The sequence below is a fragment of the Pseudorasbora parva genome, chromosome 10 (assembly GCF_024679245.1).
Source record: "Pseudorasbora parva isolate DD20220531a chromosome 10, ASM2467924v1, whole genome shotgun sequence".
Classification (NCBI taxonomy): Eukaryota; Metazoa; Chordata; class Actinopteri; order Cypriniformes; family Gobionidae; genus Pseudorasbora; species Pseudorasbora parva.
In genome coordinates this window covers 10,589,277-10,609,093 of record NC_090181.1, presented here as the reverse complement: position 1 = coordinate 10,609,093, position 19,817 = coordinate 10,589,277, and the positions used below count along the sequence as shown (strand labels likewise).

The following is a 19,817-nucleotide window of genomic DNA, read 5'->3' as shown; positions in this document are numbered from 1 at the left end:
TTAGTGCTCAGTGCTGTGATACTCGCGCGGCGACTCACTCATTATATTGAACAGACACGTTCAGTTTTTAATTGTAGTGTCTTCTTCAACTCAGTCACAGTAATCTAGTTGGTGGCTTTGGGAATGCCCTCACAGGGCAGCGAAGCATTCTGGGAATTGTAGTCTTTCATCCCCATTGAGACAAGAATACATTTTCTGTCTTTTCTCAGTCTAGAAGGCACCAAATTCAAAAATAATTTCACATTTCTACTACATTGATGACCCAGTTTAAATACAGATTCATCTTCCCAGCGCTGAAGTACCCCTTTAAACAAAAGACAGAGATTTAAACATATGATTATATTTTCCAAACTTAATAAGCTAGGTTTTTTGAGAATATGACAATGATGAAATAACTGAGATTTCTTATCAAGAACCTTAAGATAACTTTTGTACATTGATTCCAGAGGCCTCAATGTTGTTTTACAGGCCTGTGACCAACTCGTCATGCAGTATTGAAAGTGTGAAAATATAAAAGCATTTAGATATAAATAAGATGCATCCATGGTCAAAGAGTTCCTAATATATCTAAACTGTGCAATGTTCATTTTCAACGTATTAGTTATCTTTTTAATATGTTTTTTATTTATTTAAATTTGGGTCAAGAGTAACTCCTAAATATTTAATTTGGTCAACCCTTGATATTTGTTGTCTTTCAGTTATAATTTTAGATTCAGTTTTACATGACAAAAGCTTACGTTGATTTGTAAAGAACATCAAAACTGTTTTATCAACATTCAACGTTAAGTGAGAGTTTTTCAGCCAACTGGAAATCTTTAATTTCCTCAGTTAACTTTTGGACAACATCCTTAACAGTTTTACCATGAATATACACCACAGTGTCATCAGCATACATTATCATTTTAGCATTAGTACACACAGATGGAAAATCATTTATATAAAGAGAGAACAACTGGGGTGCTAATATAGAGCCCTGTGGCACACCCATGGTGCATGCTCGTAGAGAAGATGATACATTATTTACCAATACACACTGCTGCCTTGCACTTAGGAAAGATTGAATCCAGTTCATTGTATTCTACTAATAGAGAAATGTGCTAATTTATCTATCAGTAGTTCATGGTTTACTGTATCGAATGCCTTACACAGATTAAGAAAGACCGCCCCTACAACTCCTCCACTATCCAAACTTGATTTTATTTCCTCTATTAAATAGCAGCATGCTGTCTCCGTAGAGTAACGTTTTCTGAAACCAAACTGAAGAGGATGTAAAAGAGCATTACAATCAAGATGTTCCACTAGTTGTGCTGCAACTACTTTTCAAAGACTTTGGAGATAGTGGGAAGGATGCTTATTGGTCAATATTTAGAAACCCGGAGCTTGTCTCCTGACTTGTGTATAGGCTTAACTATAGCTGTTTTCAGAGCTATGGGAAAAATACTTTCATTTCTAGACTGATTTATAACTTTAGTTAATACTGGAGTCAAAATTTCCTTGTGCTCTTTTAAAAACACAGAATCAATGACAAAGATGTCTTTAGATTTAATATTATTTAAGTGTGATATTACTTTTAAAACTGTTCCTTCATCTACATAAGATAGTTAAAAAAATTACTCATCACAATTAAATGTATGTACAGAAATTGGTTTCAGAAACATCTCAATAAACATTTACATTTTGTCCACCCAGAGGTAAATCAAATTTGTGAAAAACTTTTCACAGACATCACAATTTATAATATGTACTGTTAGCCTCACATAAACTGTTGGCTTCTGTAAGTTTTTTTTTAAATACTATAATTTAGCAAGGACTCATTAATTGTTTAAAAGGGATGGCATGTTTTTTTAGCACAAAATCAGCATATTAGAGTGATTTCTGAAGGATCATGTGAAACTAAAAAGTGGAGTAATAATAGTGAAAATTCAGCTTTGCCATCACAGGAATACATTACCTTTTGCTATATATTAAAATAGAAAAATCTCAGTAGCTTTGATTTAACATAGTCCAGGCAATCTTTTCACATTATACACAAACACAAGGCTAGGACAAATATCATAGCAGAACATAGGTAAGAGAAAAATTATTAGAGAGAATCAAAAGCATAGTTATTAGGAATGGTTCCACATACCTACCCTCTATATGAAATACAAAATTGTCCCAAGGATGTCCTAAAGAAAGAAAAACATATTGTTCATCAGCTAACATGTCTAACAGCATGTCTACCAGCTAAACCCCTATGTTTATTTCATACTAAGAATGCTACAAATCCATTTACACATTTACTGGCATATCGATTGAGACTGATATAAATATTATTGTATTTGTATTACTACTTTATTGCACAATGCACATTTCTTAATATCATTATTAGTAAGGATAGTATGATCTCTGTATAATATCTTGTCTTTAAATGCAAGATATTTACATTGTACCTAAAGTATACTTACAATACTTACAATACAATTTTTAATCAAATATGCTTAAGTATATCTTTAGTTGGACCTCAGGTCCTTGGCATCAAATACAAAATTAGATGTTGCAATTAAGCAGACTTTAAGTATATCAATTTATACCAACAGTTCAACTGCAGTGTATTTATATTAAGTACATAAATGTGTAAATGTATTTTTATAACTCATGTTACTTATAAGGTAGTCTTTTCAGCAGCCATAATTTAATTGGTTCAATATTGCTGAGCATGTAATTGCTTCTTAGTTTATAGACTATACAGTAATGTAAAGTTGCATCTGCAGCATATAAGCTCTATAAGATAAATAAATGTATATCTGTCTTCACACTTGTAGACTCTCAGCGTGCGAGTCGAAACAGTTTGGAAGTCAGTTCATCTGCAGAAAGAAGTCCGTCGCCACGGATCGAGCTCGACCGAGGCAGTACCAGCTCCTGTCCTGACATGGCAGGACTAAGAGTAAGAACGCAAAAAATACTTTCCTTTGGTATGACATACAATTCTAGTCCTAGTCACAAAGCAAATTGCATTTTGGAGAGATACTCTAAGTATTTATCACCATTGTACCCTTGAGTTAAGTATGGTACACTCGAGTGCATGAATCATTGAGAAGCATCTGTTAAGGCATCTCACAATATAAGTTTCTTCTAACGGCAGGAAGAAAAGGAGAACAAGAAGAGCTCTACTAAAGGTCAGGCATGGATTTGTGTTGACATTCACTCACTAATTTTGCATCTGTTGCACAATAATGAATCTAACCTATATCGTATGTTTACTTAAGGAACGCGGACAGCGATGAGCCGCAGGAAGGTGTCCTGTCGTGAACTTGGCCGCCCAGACTGTGATGGTTGGCTCTGGAAGAAGAGGAAAGAAACAAACGTCTTCATGACTCAGAAATGGCAGAGATTTTGGTTCGTCCTGAAAGGTCCTACGATGTATTGGTATACCAGCCAACAGGTTAGTAAGAGTTTACTTGTAAAGAGGCTGAATTACAAGTTATAGTTGGAGACACAAATTTGCACTTTATAAAAACAAGTAAAAAATCATATTAAGAAGTTTTTATAAAACTAAACTCTCCTTGAAAATGTTTTTATCTTTAGAAGGGATGCATAATTTATCTTTACCGTATTGGACAATATTAGAGATTTTTTTGGATATTGTATTTCTTTGGATATTTTTTTTGGATATTGTGCCTTTAATATCACAACTATTTATATCTGAACATGTAATGTCAAAAGAAGTAACAGAGCCTCTGCTTTAAAATAAAACATTAAAAAAAGATTTATTCTAGCTTCATGCATTCTTTTTTTATCAATACTTGAATGTGGGTATGTTTCATCAAATGTCTAAGGGTGGTTCGCCTACAGTGGTTCAGGCAGCAGGGTTGCTGAATGACTAAAGAAACATCATCAGCAAGATGATAGAAAACCACCCACTGCTTCTTATACCAACAACAGAAATAAGTGCAGTTACAATAGCAAAATATGTGGGAGAGCATTGCTATAGTGTGACGATATTGTATTGCAATGGGTAACACATCAAAGTCAATACCAAATCAAAACTAGTTAGCACACTGGGGCGCTAATATAGAGCACTAGGTTATACTTAAAAAAAAATACAAATAGATGTAGGAGATGATAAAAACTTATACCATTAATCGTACCCAGCATATTTATAGAATGTTTTTTGAGAGAGAGAGAAAGAGAGAAAGAGAGAGAGAGAACAGTAAAGAAAATGTCTTTGTTCATTTTCAAATATCTTTGATAATTTTCAATTCTACAAAAGCAACATTTTGAGTAAAAAATCATAAAAAAAATCTTCATTCTCAGTAGTAACTGAGTTATTTGTAGAGCAAATCTAAATTTCCCGGAAGTTGTCTGGGTTTTCCTAGGCTAAGAAAATCACGTTTTTGTCAAAGACTACATCTGGATCATGTTCTGAACGATGAACATCGATGAAGTAGATCGAGTCCATCAACACACAGTCCTAACTACTTCCTGGGTCGACATTTCATTCATTAACATTAGGCAGGTTTTGATTTATCAACCCTTTAAGGTTGACGTTCATGTTATTTTACATATGCAAATGGTTACATATGCTATTGCTTGTTAACTTGCATTTAAAAGTATTAACTTTATTTTCAAGAGTTTTGTTTTTAAAGGGAAAATGTAAATGCTATGCATAACTTTATGACCTTCTTTCGTCTATGGAACATGAAAGAATATATTTTGGAGAATCAGTGAAATAGTTTCGGTTCCCATTTACTTCCATTTGTATTTTTTTCCCCTAATGGTAACCAAAACTGTTTACCAACATTCTTCAGAATATCTTATTTTATGTTCTGCAGAAGAAAAAAAAGCACACAGGTTTGGAAAGATATGAGAGTGAGAAAATTAAGAGTTTTTATTTTCTGAGACAAAATGGTGTCGAATTTCAATATCGCACACTACATGACACTAATTATCAGTGTATCAGTACCAGACAGAATTTTTATATCTTTGTATCTTCTTCTTTTGTTTGTGCAGGAGGAGAAGGCGGAGGGCTTAATCAAGATCGGAAGCTACAGTATAGAGAGTGCAGGAGAGCACAAGAGGAAGTAGTGAGTATCTTTTGCACTATACAAAACATGCTTTACACATTCATTATTTGATGCTAAATCAAAGTCGAAGCATATCTATTGACTGAACTACATTAAACCCCATTCAGCGTGATTGTTTGTGTTCACACCGTCATAAAGAAACAGAAGTCGCAAGGCCCCTCGGACTCTGTGTTTGTGGTTGGCTGTGAGAGTGAGAGGATCTGGCACAGGAGGGCAGTTAGCCGGAGATGTGTGAATAACAGAATTACACTTTACATTCCTCTGATTTCCCCCGCAGTCCACAGACGCTGAAAAGCACAACCTGCCACCATGATGACAAACGAGTTTTCATTAAGCTGCTAAAGCTTCTGCCATAAGATTAATGGTTATTATCATCTGATCTCTTTTTCTTTTTTCTCCTAGTGTGTTTAAAATGCGCCACCAGCGCTTCCAGGATTTTTTCTTCGCTGCTGATAATGTAAACGACATGAGCAAGTGAGTCTGGCTGCATACAAACAAGCATTTGCCCTACCGCCGCGTCTAAACGACAGTCATTCCTGACATTATGTCTTGGAGAGCATTTTGTAAAAATCATTGAGTAACAAAATGTCACAATGATTAGATCTAGCTGTGCGCCTGCAGTTTCTCTTCATGTGCAAATGACTACTTTGACCGTAGAATTTAAATAGATGTGTTAGATGCAAAGACATTGTATTTTTAAAGGTGGAGTGTGGAACTTCTCTACTTTATGCGCATAACCAAGTGTGTGTGTGTGTGTGTGTGTGTGTGTGTGTGTGTGTGTGTGTGTGTGTGTGTGTGTGTGTGTGTGTGTGTGTGTGTGTGTGTATATATATATATAAAAGTGATTAATTGATTCACAGGTTGACTTAACAAAAATTGTGGGGAATTCAGAACAAATTGCATATACTGCTGACAGCCGAATTAATGTGTACTCTGCCCTGCTTTATTGATTTAGAAAAATATGCAAATCAGTTAATGGTGCAAACACACTCACAAATCTGTGCTTAGTGCAATTTGCACATTTCTTTATCTTGTGGGTCAGTTCCAAGTGCTTATCGCAATCTAGTAGATTTAGGGCCCTATCATACACCCGGTGCAATGCGACACCCGGCGTAACGCACGTTTTTGTTAGTTCCAGCCCAACGCAGTTTTCTTTTTCATGTCCAGTGCCACGTTTGTTTAGACTGCAAATGCATTGGTGCCCATGGGCGTGTTGGTCTGAAAAAAGGTGTGTTTAGGTGCATTGTTGGCGCGTTGCAATTTTAAAGGCAACTGAAAACGACTGCGCCATTGATCAGCAAAAACTTAGGGCCTGCACCATGATGGTAGTTTAACAAACTCAGGGTTATCAGCTTTTTCTGTCAACTCAGGCTTTGATCCTGAGTTCAGGAGATTAGCTGTGACAACAGCCAATCACATGCTGTGGATCAACTGAGATTCACTTCTCGCGAGAGAAGCACTGAGATTAATTTCCCTCTTCTGCAGATTATTACATGATTTACACAAATTTTAAATCATGTAATAATCTTTACACATTTTTTGTAACATCAAGAAGAAAAATAGCTGTTTATGAAAACGTCCTCCGGCTGTTGAGCGATAGCAATGTGTTGTGTGATATTTCTCTGCACCCAAGTAGCAGTGCTTCGCCTGTGCTTCCACATACTAAAGTCCCAAATCGATATCTGCCTAGGAAATTTGTACTCATTGTGAATACGCAGGCCACAAAAAGTTTTGAACACTTTTACTCGGGACATGCTAGCTGGCAACATAGGATTCCATTCTTTATGCTAATCTAAGCTAGCGGCGACCCTGCCAAACTAAAGCAACGCATGCACTGAGACAAAGATGCATTTGCCCACATATCTAAATGTAGGAAAGAAGTTGAATAAGCCCTATTTCTAAAAACGCTGGAGTGCTCCTTTAAAACAGGACGAAAGGGACAGTAGTACCAATTTCTTGCCATTCTCTTTTGGTGGCTATGGCACAGAAATTGATGTAGTTACGTAACTAAACCATAATCCTAACCCTTTAGTAAGTACATAGTTAATATTACTCAGTACTTAAGGGTAGAATATAATTGCACTTTAAAAGACACCTTAAAATAAAGTGTAACCTACTATTTAATATAATACAGTAAATCAGCTGGAAATGCTTGTATTTGTTCTTTAAAAACATATTTTTTGAAAATAACCTTTTAGTTTAGTTTAGCACCTCTGCAGTAATTCAGGGCTGAGGGCTTTATGTAATAGCTCTACAGATTGGTGCTCTCTTTTACACTGCATGATTTGTCCAATGACCAGTCAAACCCTGGTGCTTCACACATCTAATAATAGAGCCGATGATATGATGTTCCGGAGAGAACCTTGGGCAGTTATGTTAACTATTGTATCATGTATCATTCCTCTACTCATTAGACCAATCAGGTGACTTTGTCTCATCTGAAGAGATTTGCCATTTTATGCCATTTATGTCCATTATTTACAGGCGTGATTGTTCAGATATTCTATTGCTAATTTGCACTGGTTGTTCTGAGCTTCAGTGTGAAAAGCTTTAAACTTTAAAATGGCTCTTAATGGCTTTGACCTCTTGAGCAGCGCTTGAGGATCTGCAGTATAGCAGTGAGTCAGCAGACTCTCAGAGTCAGAGAGAGAGAGAAACAGTGTCAGTCTGTCGGCGGCGCTGGAGACATGTGAATGCCAACACCTTTAACCTATTTAACAGTCCCACCTTGTGTTAACCTGCATATTGCTGCTCTTTTCTACTGCACACACACATAATCACTAGTTTTTACGCATCCAGGATCTTTCACGCATTACCTATGCCCTCTACTGGTCAGAGCCTAATACAACACAATACAAATCACTTCTAGTGCAAACTGGAAACTGGTGGTGGTGAGACATGTTGATTGGTGATAAATCATTTTTTTGGACACACTCTCTCCCTTTCTCTCACTCTATTTCTAAACAGATGGATTAATTGCTTAATTGCAGCCATTCAGAAACACAAGAAGTATGTCCAAAGTCAACCAGACAGCGAAGAAGGTAGGAAATGATGTGTGTTAACACACTGGGGAGACCGGGAATTTTTGTTTGTAACACTTTTTGTTTGAGCATCAGTAACTCAGTGGTTGTTTGTGCTAGATATCTTAAATTTTGATACACAATAGCCACATTTGTCGACTGCAAAGAAAACTCACCTTTATGTGTACCTCATAATCACAGATTATATGAGTTAATGTCAAATACAAAGAGTTCCGTTGTTACAATCTACCTTACTACAGGGGTAGATGTAACACTGAGAGGTAATTTGCTGAAATAACATCCACACTATCAATTTTCATAAACATCACTGAAGAACAAAGAAAACAATTTAAACTAACAAAAACATTATATTGGATTTTTCAGTCACATGCCATTTTTTCTGTGCGCTCAAAAAGAAGATAGGAGTGTATTGTATAGATGGTGTTACCATCTTTTCTGACCCGTCAAACTTACAGTGTTACTTAACGGTGTTACCCCTTGTTACCGAACTCCCCGGTCTCCCCTATATATGCCAATACATATGCTGTTTCTATGCTACATTTTTTATGTAAACAGTAATAGAGGATTGTGATTTTATTCTAGCATAGCTGTAAACTACAAACTTGATGCCTTCAGCTGGGTTTGTTATTCATTCCTTTAGTACACAGATGCCTGCTTCCCCATTGCCTTCCAGTAAACTGATATATACCATGCTATAATACCAGTGTCACCATGTATAACTTATTCTATTGTCCTTTTGTCCATATATATAATTTTCTGCTGAATATTACATTTGTTTCCTTATTCCTCATGTGTCATTGTCTTTTTTTTTACTTGTCTTCCAAGTGTAACTTGTCTTAGTTATGTTGTGTTCTATCATTTAAAAAAAAGTTTTAAGAGATTCTGGCAGTGCTGGATTCATGATGAATGATATTTCTGTTGTCAGAATGTTACAGTGAAACCGAATCTGAGGAGGAATCATCACGTTCACCGCTTTCTCATCGGAAGAAACCCAATACGGTGAGGACAAACACAGACACACCCATGCACAAAACAAACAGGAATACAGTAAAACCTCCAATTAAAGGGGTAGTCCATTTACTTGCCCTGTTGTTTCAAACCTGTGATTTTATTTTGTCACAGAAAACCCCAATTCAATCAAACACGCTTCCTCGAACGAAGGGTAAACAGAACAGGATATCAGAGCCATTAACCATTTCACAAGCAGGGGGCAGTAAAATTGCAGGTAAAGGATCATCATAAACTGTATCATCCTATCAGCTTCTTTCTATCTTGTATCTTTAAATCCTTTGGAAACTTTGTCGAGATAAAAATTTATAGACAAATTCTCTGTCTCAGGAAATGTAGATGAGATGGATGAAATGTTCCATAGCCTGAAGAAAGGAGGAGTGTCTCTGATTGGTCAGAATCATCCGACGACTCACGACCAGCTTCGTAAATCCTTCATTAAACGCAACAAAAACCCTGTTATCAATGAGAAGATACACACACTCCGTGCCCTCCAGAGCACACTGAAGGTCAGACATGCATTTACACACACGCATTTGGTTCGCTATCTTTGTGGGGACTCTCCATAGATGTAATTGTTTTCATCCTTTATAACTGTATATTCTCTCCCCTTACACTAACCCTACCCCTAAACCTGCCCATCACACAAAACTTTCTGCATTTTTTACACTGAAAAAAAAAACTCGTTCTCTATGATTTATAAACTTGTTTCCTCATTAGGCCTCAATTTAGGTCCCCACAGTGACACAAGTCCCCAATGTGTCCCCACCAGGATAGAAAACATGAACACACACACACACACACACACACTACCAACCCAATATTAACTGTTATTAGGATTATTTCCTACTCAAGTCAACAATAATATATGGACAGCGTGCATTACTACATAATTACACATTATGGTCTCAACAATTGCCATTGGCTGCCTGTGTTTCTTAGGCAAAGGAGGCGGAGCTTCACCTGATTAACAAGATCCTAGAGGATTCTGAGCTCTCGCCGCAAAAGTTCCGTCAGTGGAAGCAGTTCAATGAAGAGCTGCTTCAGGACATTGAGAAACAGCAGAAACAGAAGGAGTCGCCAAGCATAGACACAGTGTCCAGGGTCAACGACGAGGCAAGCGCACTGGCCCTGAGTGATGGAGAACAGCTGGTAGATTCAGAGGCACCTGATGACGGATGCTCCATTCCTGCAGATGCACAGGTGCTAACGCATACCACAGTCATGGGCGAAACACCTACAGAGAACTACTTTTACATATAACACGTGTACAGAATGCACAAACACAACCGCTTTCCTCTTATACTGTAATTAAAATAAATAGAGAAACGAGAGTGCAACACTGGGACAAATGTGAGGAGCCGAGTTGCAGCCATCGGGCACGGAGCGATGGCTGTTTCACAAGAAGTAAGATCTGGAGCTTTTCAGAACTACTTTGTACTTCTACTGTACATTCACTATAATCTATCATATTTGACGGACTGCAAAATGCTGGCAAAAGAACAAATGTAACTTTAGGCACTTGCTAAAGGATGTTGATTATACTGATGTAATTGTATGTAATTTTAAATATATATTTTAGATTATTCATTTGATTATAATGCATATCTGTTTTTTTACGTTAGGTATGTGTGTAAGGTTTGCTTAAAAAATGTTTTCGGTATGTTCAGACACAATAGACAAGTATTTCTTTTATAAGAATTTATACTTTTTTATTATGTAGAAAATTTAGCAGGTTTAGCAGGCTCAAAAGCTATATTTCCTGAGGAAAAGAAATGAATACCTCAACCTCGCGTTGCGTTTGTATTAAATGCCCAGCGTTGGTCATTTTCCCAGAGTTGCCACACAGTGGCGCCCTGTGTTTTGTTCATGAGGTGTAGCGTATGCCTCCTGTTCCTTTTAGTCTTGCAGTGTTCTACTGTATATTCATGCGTATAATGGCTGCACGTTTATATGTTGTCACATCTGAATCTTATCTCTTTTATTTTATTCTAAAATACTTCCGGCCAAATAGATTGAATTTTGTTTGTTTTCTTATTTCAGTTGATCAAAGACAAAAACTGGTTAGACATTTTTGTCCTAATCCGCAAAGAGCTACAAAGAGCGGAGCGAGTGTTTAATGACGTGTGTATCATGCTCTTGTAAACAGATTGGAATCACAATGTGTTATAATTTATTTCATGTTGCTTTTTAATTTTTTTGTTCATACAATGTATATACGCAGATTAAAAAAAGGATAAAATATAAAGTTGATATTTCAATGAGATTTGTCCTTTTGCCTTAATGTTTATATAGTGTACTATTACTGTTTATGCAGAGCCAATGATAATCTCACTGCATCTGTTCCTCTGTATGAATCAATACTTATCAATTCATTGAACACACCTTTAGAAAGTTCAGATATAACAAGGAATCTAAAAATATTATAATGCATTTTACCTTGGGTTATGCTTATTTATTAAAAGATATCATGTACGCTATGAATACCTTTATAATGCATTATACATAAAGGCTTTAAGCATTAATTCTTACCTTACAGTAATTCTACCATGCTCATAAACCATTAAACAATGTTTTCCTTCTTGCAAAGATATGTTTTGGAGTATTTATTTATTGTAACAATTGATCAGATATTTTAAATCAGAAGAATATTCCATTGTTTCAATCCAAAACATATGCATAAGTTTTAAAAGAAACTCGGAGGCCAGTTTTTTAGGAATTGATTGTTCCTGTAATGTGGGACTATATATTTACCAAAACAAGCTGTTTAGTGTAAAATCATTAGTTGGCATGACAAACCAAAAGTAGTTTGAGCAGATGTAACGACTAAAATATTAAAAGCGCTTAAGGTAGGGTAGGTAGGAATTGGTTAAAAAACTTTTTTTCCAAATTTGTTTAAACTTTCTTTATATATCAATACATAATTAAAATGTAAGTACTCTGAAAAAGAAAGTATAAAAATTGAGTGTCTGTAGACCTCTCACGACTGTTTTAAAGACAGCTCATTATTTCCATTCACTCCACCTTCTCCCTTCTGGGCTCTTTCCAAAGCCACGCCCCCAAAATACATGAACGCGCCTCACCAGCCACTCAGCTGGAAGACGCATTATTTACCTCAGAAGAGCAGTGTGCATGTAGTGACATCATGTCAGAATCACATGTAATAAAACATCTAACTTTATCAGTATGAATATAAACAAATAAGATGTATTATAGTACTCACTATCAAGCTAGAATACCGATAGCCTACTGGTAAAGTTTAAAATATATTTTTGTTTGACTTGGTAACGAGCTAGTTACATTTATAAGGCAAAGAAAACGGGTAGCATCATGTTTTTCCAATAACATCAGTTATACTGTAATGAAGATGAATTTCGTGTAAAATTCTTAACATATACTTTGTTTTGCATGTAAGAGTTTCCATGATGAAAGCGTTGTTGATTAGCAGTAGCTAAAGCTAACTTAGCTCTTAAAAAAAGTTCCTGGATGCGGTGTACTAGCTTTTACACATGCATTTTGTTATCTAAAGTTAATTTTTGCGAAATTCAGCACGACAGCGATCAACTTGAGCTAAGCATATAGAGTATTTATCATCTCTACTAATGGCTATTGTTACTTTATGCTAAGTAATGTTATGTTAGCTATATTAGGCAGCTTCATGTGCTCTTGATAAATGCTTCATGAAAACATAAGCCAAAAAAAAATTATAATCAAAATGAAAGATTACCTGTCCAGCAGAAATACAGCCAGCAATGAGTCGTTTTTCAGGTCCCTCAGTTCTCACCATCGTTGAAAAGCCACGCAGATATTTACTCGCGTTTGATTTCTGCGTTTATCCAAAGACTTTCTGTGCATTGCCTTTTCTCGTACTGTCTTCATTTTTTGCATTCACTTTGAATTTTGAATGCTCTTTCTCTGCCATTATTTTGCTAGGTTTTGTGGTGGATTTAGTTCGACTCTGTTTTGATTACGTGGACTTAAGTGTTGCACTGATCTTATGTTGATTGCTTCGGGCTGTGGTCTCAGAGTAAAAAGAGAGTGAGAGCACAAAGCACAGAGTCTCCGTCTCATTTATCCGTTATAAAGTATAGTAGCAAAATACTTTAAGATATTAGCCTACCACGCTGCTGGCGGAGATGTTAAACGAGGACACAAGAACACAACAGGTTTCTTGCCTCTTGAACTGCTCAAATCAAACGAGAGCGCGCATGTGGGCAGATCCTGTGGCGAAAGCGGTGGTTGCCATGGTAGCGAGAGTGACAGTCGCCCAAGCCAATCATTTGTTTCGTCCTGAACGAAAATAATGAGCGGTGTTTATTGCAGATTAAAAAGTCTAGAGTCACTCGATTTTTATACTCTCCTTTTCAGAGTACAAATTTGGACAAAAGTGTTTTAGATCAGTCCTACCTACCCTCAGAGATGGGCATAAATACATGGAAATGTATTTAAAATACAAATACAAAATACTGTGAGGAAAAATGTATTTAAATACAAATACAAAATACTGTGTGGAAAAATGTATTTAAATACAAATACAGTATTTTGTATTTTGAAAATACACCAAATACATGTGAAATTGGCAATTCAGTGAAGGTATCCATATTAGGCTGTAATCTATCTGGGCCTATTCTGAATGCCAAAAAGCATTTAGATGTGTGCAACTGCTTAGAAACTTTCGTTTTCAATTTGAATTTGAATTTCCTTTAGCGGCAGTAATAATAACACAAATTATGTCAATAACTCATTCGCCCTCACTTCTTTTTCCACTCCAACATTCCAATTATTCTTGCCCACTAAAAGCTGCACAGATATATGTGCTTACCCCGATAGGCCTATCTATGTAAATGATTTAGAAAAAGTTCCATCGATTCACATTTTATATTATTGCTACGAATCTACGATATGTATTGTCATATGATATCACTCATCCCTAACATGCAGTAACGTTAATACTTCAAACACATTTGACAAGCTACTTTAATCAACAAGTAGAATTGACCATGACATCCTCACCTTATTCCAACAATTTTGTAAAGTTGCCGATCCAAGGCTGGGTTGTACTAGCCTAGAAATCTAGACGCACCCTAGCGGCAGCAAATCTAATCTGCCACGAGTGCCGTCTAGCAACTCTCAATACACTTCTGAGCTGTAAAAACCAAAATCTGGTCGGGCCAATCACATCGTGTATAGAGTCGGTGGGCGGGGCTTAACATAATGACGGCAGAGTTGCGTTTGTGTGCTTCTAGTCAACACAGACGCTGGCGAACGGCGGTCTTTCGAATCAGCTTTGGCCGTGACTCTGGAAGACTTGAGTTAAGCTTTTCTCTGAGAAAAGAACAAAGAACGGCACTGAAGTCATTCTTAAAAAGCGAAGATGTGTTCTGAGTTTTGCCGACCGGATACGGCGAATGTTTAATCTATCAATGAGCTCCGCTTCACGTTGCTCTGGTTGGTTGTAGCGCTATCCTATCGCGTGCAGAGGGAGTTTGAAAGACAACCGTTTATCCGCCCCTCGGATTGAGCTGTCAATGGTGAGTTTCCAGACCAAACATCTTGATGTGGGTCTGGCTTGTCAGGCTAGGGTTGTACAGCTGCGGCTCACCTGAATGAATGTTGGGGGGAGGGGCGTGTCTGGTCTGAACTAGTAGATGCATGAAAACAGCTCCTGATAAAGAGGTTGCCTGGCTCAAAGTATTTTGAGTATTTTGAAAATACAAAAATACTCATCTTAAATGTATTTAAATACAAATTACATTCGATTTTTTCCAAAGACTTTAAAATACAAAATAGTATTTTGTATTTCAAATACGTATTTTAAATACATGTATTTGAAATACTGCCCATCCCTGCCTACCCTACCTTTAAATTGACATGAGAAGCAGGAAGAAGCATTGCTTTGAAACATTTAATCAGTAGCCTTGCACATAGGCATTACAGTCATTAACAACACATATTTACAACAAGTACAGTTAGTAATTAGTAATACAGATCAATATATTACAGATATGCGATTGGTCCAAATATTAAAGATGTATCAGTCATAAGGCTTGAGCGAACTGACAGGACACGTGTCTTGTGCATGAGTGGGAAATGCCTAAATTGCCTACAGCCTTGTGACACTAGCCTACAATGCTTACATTTCACGACAGCTTTGGAAAGAATAATACAGTACTGCCATGATAAACAGTAAATAAAAGCTGTCATTTTGAAGGCTAGCTGTGCCCTCTAATGGTCTCATTGAGGTCATTTCAGAATAACCAATACAAAAAAATTATTTAAATTGGCATAAATTAATATTATTTCTTTTTACATTTGATTTGAATGTACTTTTCTAAAATATGGTAGCATTAATAGCATATATGGCTGACAAATGTGACCTCCAGGGGTCGCAGACTTCGAAATGAGACAAAGCAAGAAACACGGCAGGGCATACAATCATTAATGTCTTGGCTACTAAGGAATCGTTCACACAGAATGCATCTTCGTGCTTCAAACGCGAGACACATCGCAGCACAATGGAAAAGAATGCAAGGTCTTCAGATGCCGACAATAAGTATGTAAGATTTTTGGATTAAAATATCCACAAACCACTAGAACAATGTTATATATTTTGTTGACTTGTATACTTGCAGTTTCCCAAATGTTTCCAAGAATGTTTAAATCCAGAGGAATATGCAATTTTAATCAGGACTATGTCCATGCGTCGCCTATCAGTGACATCAAAACCGTTTTACCCTCAATTTACGGTTTTATTTTGTAGAAACCATGGAAACACCAAGACGCTTTATTATATTATGTATTTTATTAGACAGGTGAGCAATTATTTTGATACATTCATCGACAGAAAACTAATGATTGTTATATAGCTCAACACAGTTAGTCTTATTGTTTAAATCTCGTTTTCATGATTTACCTTTTCCACCTTCTGAGGAGGTGAAGACAACAACTCCCATGATTCTGCGAAATCAAAGCATCTTTAAGCTACGCCTTTGTACGGAATAAGCAACCTATAGCAGCGGAAATTACATATTGTGCCTTTAACAAAACTTGACAAGACATGTTAAAAACATGGTGGCATGTGCAAAATGCTGAAAAGTTTACATAGAAAAACAATTAAATGCACTGCAGTGTAAAAATACACTCTGTGTGAACCGGCCCTGAAGGCCCGCTCACAGCAAAAATTATAACTTTAACTATAACATTTTAATAATTGTTCTAATTAATGACAGAGAACAACGATATCATTAGACAACTACTTACATGCTTATAATAAACGATGTTAGTTCAATAGTTATCGTTTTATTTATAGTTAGCATTCATGGTGTGAAAGGGCCTTAAGGCTTCTGGTAACGATTTTTTGTACACGTAACATTTTAATTTATACCATGGTCTGTTTCAATACTTGATTCTGATTGGCTGAAAGGTGTGCAATAAAACAATTTGATGCACAGGTAGTTCCAAGTCAGTTTAATCACCGTTCTATATTAATGCGCTGTTTTCATTGAAGCACGCACACACTGATGTCACTTGCACAACGAGAGCGGAGATCACACTGCACACACACACACACACACACACATTCAGGAGCACGAAAACTTGTTACCAACGCCGCCCCGCGACTTTTAGTCCTTAAATAGATTCGCTACTGAACCGCTACATTATATTTCTCAGCAACGAGGGGGCTACATTGCTATTCTGAAGTACCGGTAATCACACTCATGCAGCTTCATTGTTAATAGAGAGATGCTGAATCTCTCTATTAACAAGGTACGCATTTCTCTCTCTCGCTCTCTTTTGATAATGAATTCAAATAAATGTAATCTTACGCACTACTTTATCTCTGTGTCTGATTAAAAGCAGGCAGAATGCTAGATCTAACAAGCTTGTAACTGACTCAAAATAACTTAATTGTACCCTTCCAGTTAAATATTGCACTGCAAACGTCAATAACAACTTTAAGTTGTCAGTGGCAAATGACCATGGTATAAGCGGCATAATCTACAGCTGTGCATTAAACAATTTTAATGCACTTCATGGAGCCAATTGCCTCCACGTCGTGCATTAAAATAGTTTAATGCACAGCTAGCCATGGAGTATACCTTGCATGTTTCTCTTTAGAAACATCACGCATATTGTTTCACAATACTTATTCATCTACGCTCATTGTGTCTGGACACCATTAGAGTCTCTTCATCCGTCACAAACTTTTGGTGCATGTTTAACAGTGCACCTCATACATCTCAGCACTGTCTTTGAGTCTCTGCTTGTGGCAGAATGAACACTTCATGCTTTTGAACCCAAAGAGTAGTGCGGCCCCTCCCAGCACCTGCACCCAAGCTCCCACCCAGCCGAAGTAGAGCGAGCCGGCCGGGTGTAGCGTCAGCCGGGGTGGCTTGTGTACGTTGAGTCCTTGCGTCTCCGATACGGTCGAATCCACCTCGATCCCCAGCTTCGTAAGATGCCGAGTATACACTCCTAACGCAGCCAGACTGAGCACGCCTGCCAGCGCAACCAACAGGCCGCCGGCTGCCGCTACACTCCTGAGCGGGATGTCGGTCCAGCAGCGGACCCCCACGCTGGCGAGCACGATCCCCGCGCCGCATAGGAAGAGAGACGACAGCACCAAGCCCTGGACCATTCGAAGCCGTGCATCCCTCTGGTAGGACCCCGACACGGGCCAGCACTCTTTGACCTCTGAGTGCACCACCTGCAGGCAGCTCTCCCATAGGCCGTCTGAGCGGAGTAGGAGGAGCTCTGTCGCCCCACCCCGCCCCGCAGCACCTAGGCGCGCCTGTCCCTCCCTCCACTGCGGTGTGATTGCGGCAGTGAACATCAGCACAAGGCCCAAGGGCGCGAACACCACTCCCATCAGCATGGACGCCGGAGTGTGCATCATGTCTTTGTCGAGGTGTAGCTCTTCAGGGCGGCGCTAAGCGTGAAACCAGCGGCAAAGACCTGGTGAAAGAATCAAATTTCAGTTAAACGCATTCTACTCGCATCCGAAGGATAGATTCTAGAAGATGCTTTCGTTAAAATCCCCTCTGATGCCCGCTGGCAGAAATACACTCTGGTTTTGCAGTCTGTTAGATCTAAAAGAGAAAGAGTGCGTATGTGCATGTCTTGTTAGCCGCTGACTCTCCTTTGAGCTCCAAGAAACATCGTCACTCCTGGCAACCAGCACGGTGGAGGTGAATGGCCTGCTGTTGCTAAGAGACGGTAACCTGGACGATCCTATGGCTGCATCTTTTGTGGTACATCTGAAACAGTTCTCTACACAGCCACAGGTGCTAGTCTTGAAGAGTGTCCTCTGACGCAAATGTGTGGTGTGCTGTCGTCAAACTGAACAGATCTTATGGACATTTAAGACAGGAAGCCAGACATCTGGGCGCTGAGAGAGGGGGCTGATGTCTGTTCCACATGCACATTCGTAGACGACAAGGACGAAAGGGGACCTGTGATTGGCTTGATGTTATTTTTAATACATGAACCTTACACAGTCACCTAATATTGTTTGACAACAGCGGTGTATTTTCATCAGCTAATTGGTCGTCTTGATATCACCTTCAAATGTATCTGCGCAAGGCGTGTGGGTGTGCGTTTCAACAGTTTGGTCAATCACTTCAAATACAGTGCTATCTATCATCACATTCATTCCCTGTTTCAGTCACCTTTGTTGCATGGCAACCCAAAAACAAACATTTAAAAGGGTGCATTGGCACCCACACGTTAATGAAAACAACAGAATCTGCCACACCAATGAAATGTGGCTATACACATTGTGAAAGCACCTGCCAGATTTGACGGCTGTCTTCAAACCACACTAGTTATTAAATATCTGGAAAAACAGCTCGACAAACTCATTCCATCGCGAGACGGATCAAAAGGATGAGGCTTCTGCAAACTACTCAGAGCACATACCACAAAGAGAAAGCAAAGACAAGTGCATTGACCTTTTATCCTGACCTGGTTCTGCCTTTGACGGAGATGTTACGGTCATCTGCTTCTCTATTGGAACCGCGCATAGCAGAGATCTCATCCACTTACCTCTCTGGAGAAGAAGAATGAATGATCATTCAGCTGCTCTCTTTGTAAATTCTTAGATGAATCCTTGTGTTTTCTGTCCTTTTTCTCTCTCCCTCATTCTCTGATTCTCTCTAGTTTTGTATATGAGGCTTTCAATACACCCCCATCCTTTTAAACAGACTCACACACATACACAGTACACACACACAAAACAGAACAGAACAAACAGCAAGTCTGACGTGTGCTGACTGCAAAATGCAGACTGCCTGCTGAACCAGATGATCTGATGAAAGAAAGAGAGTCATGGAAATATGGATAGAAAACAAAGATTTGTTTAAAATCCAGTCTATTACCATGTATATTCATAATTCAGCTTACCCCAAGTGTCTAATTTTACCTTTGCACTTCAAAATACAAATATTTTTTACTCCTCAATATAAAAACATTGTCCACAAATCCTTCAGTAAAAAAAACAGACACAACAATATTAGATATTCAGCAGAATAAGTCACAGATCAATATTGTCCAGGGACGCAAAATAATCCATAGCCATTCTTTAACCTTTATGTATATTTTTTTCTTTTTTTTTCCTTCTTTTTTTGGTATCATGTTGCTGTTGTTACATTTTGCATAAATTTGGGCATGTGATTTTTTTTATTCCTTTATTTAACCAGCTGAA

At 37.9% G+C, this 19,817-nt stretch overlaps 2 protein-coding genes across 3 annotated transcripts in view; one reads left to right on the top strand and one right to left on the bottom strand.

Annotated features, from left to right (window-relative positions):
• The window catches only part of cnksr1 (connector enhancer of kinase suppressor of Ras 1), a 43,275-nt gene extending 31,577 nt beyond the window's left edge, over positions 1 to 11,698 (top strand). Inside the window, exons 12-21 of the mRNA XM_067455146.1 lie at positions 2,805 to 2,926; positions 3,125 to 3,158; positions 3,249 to 3,424; positions 4,993 to 5,066; positions 5,469 to 5,540; positions 8,034 to 8,107; positions 9,033 to 9,106; positions 9,230 to 9,332; positions 9,446 to 9,624; positions 10,058 to 11,698. Of these exons, the coding sequence (XP_067311247.1) occupies positions 2,805 to 2,926; positions 3,125 to 3,158; positions 3,249 to 3,424; positions 4,993 to 5,066; positions 5,469 to 5,540; positions 8,034 to 8,107; positions 9,033 to 9,106; positions 9,230 to 9,332; positions 9,446 to 9,624; positions 10,058 to 10,378 (1,229 nt within the window). The 3' untranslated portion in view covers positions 10,379 to 11,698. The remainder of the gene's footprint in view (positions 1 to 2,804; positions 2,927 to 3,124; positions 3,159 to 3,248; positions 3,425 to 4,992; positions 5,067 to 5,468; positions 5,541 to 8,033; positions 8,108 to 9,032; positions 9,107 to 9,229; positions 9,333 to 9,445; positions 9,625 to 10,057) is intronic.
• Positions 11,699 to 15,037: 3,339 nt separating this feature from the next.
• cldn23l (claudin 23-like) lies at positions 15,038 to 19,410 on the bottom strand. Of its 2 annotated transcripts, none has more exons than XM_067455145.1 (2): positions 19,079 to 19,410; positions 15,038 to 18,070 (listed from the first exon to the last, which is right to left on the bottom strand). In XM_067455145.1, exon 2 carries the CDS (start codon positions 18,009 to 18,011, stop codon positions 17,334 to 17,336), a length of 678 nt encoding a protein of 225 aa, XP_067311246.1. In that variant the 5' UTR covers positions 18,012 to 18,070; positions 19,079 to 19,410; the 3' UTR covers positions 15,038 to 17,333. The 2 variants fall into 2 exon arrangements, with proteins under 2 accessions (XP_067311246.1, XP_067311245.1); XM_067455144.1 differs by having other exon boundaries at positions 15,039 to 18,070; positions 19,160 to 19,409.
• Positions 19,411 to 19,817: the final 407 nt, after the last annotated feature.

Excerpts from the sequence above, each read along its gene's own strand:
- cldn23l (XM_067455145.1), bottom strand. The coding sequence starts at position 18,011 with ATGATGCACACTCCGGCGTCCATGCTGATGGGAGTGGTGTTCGCGCCC.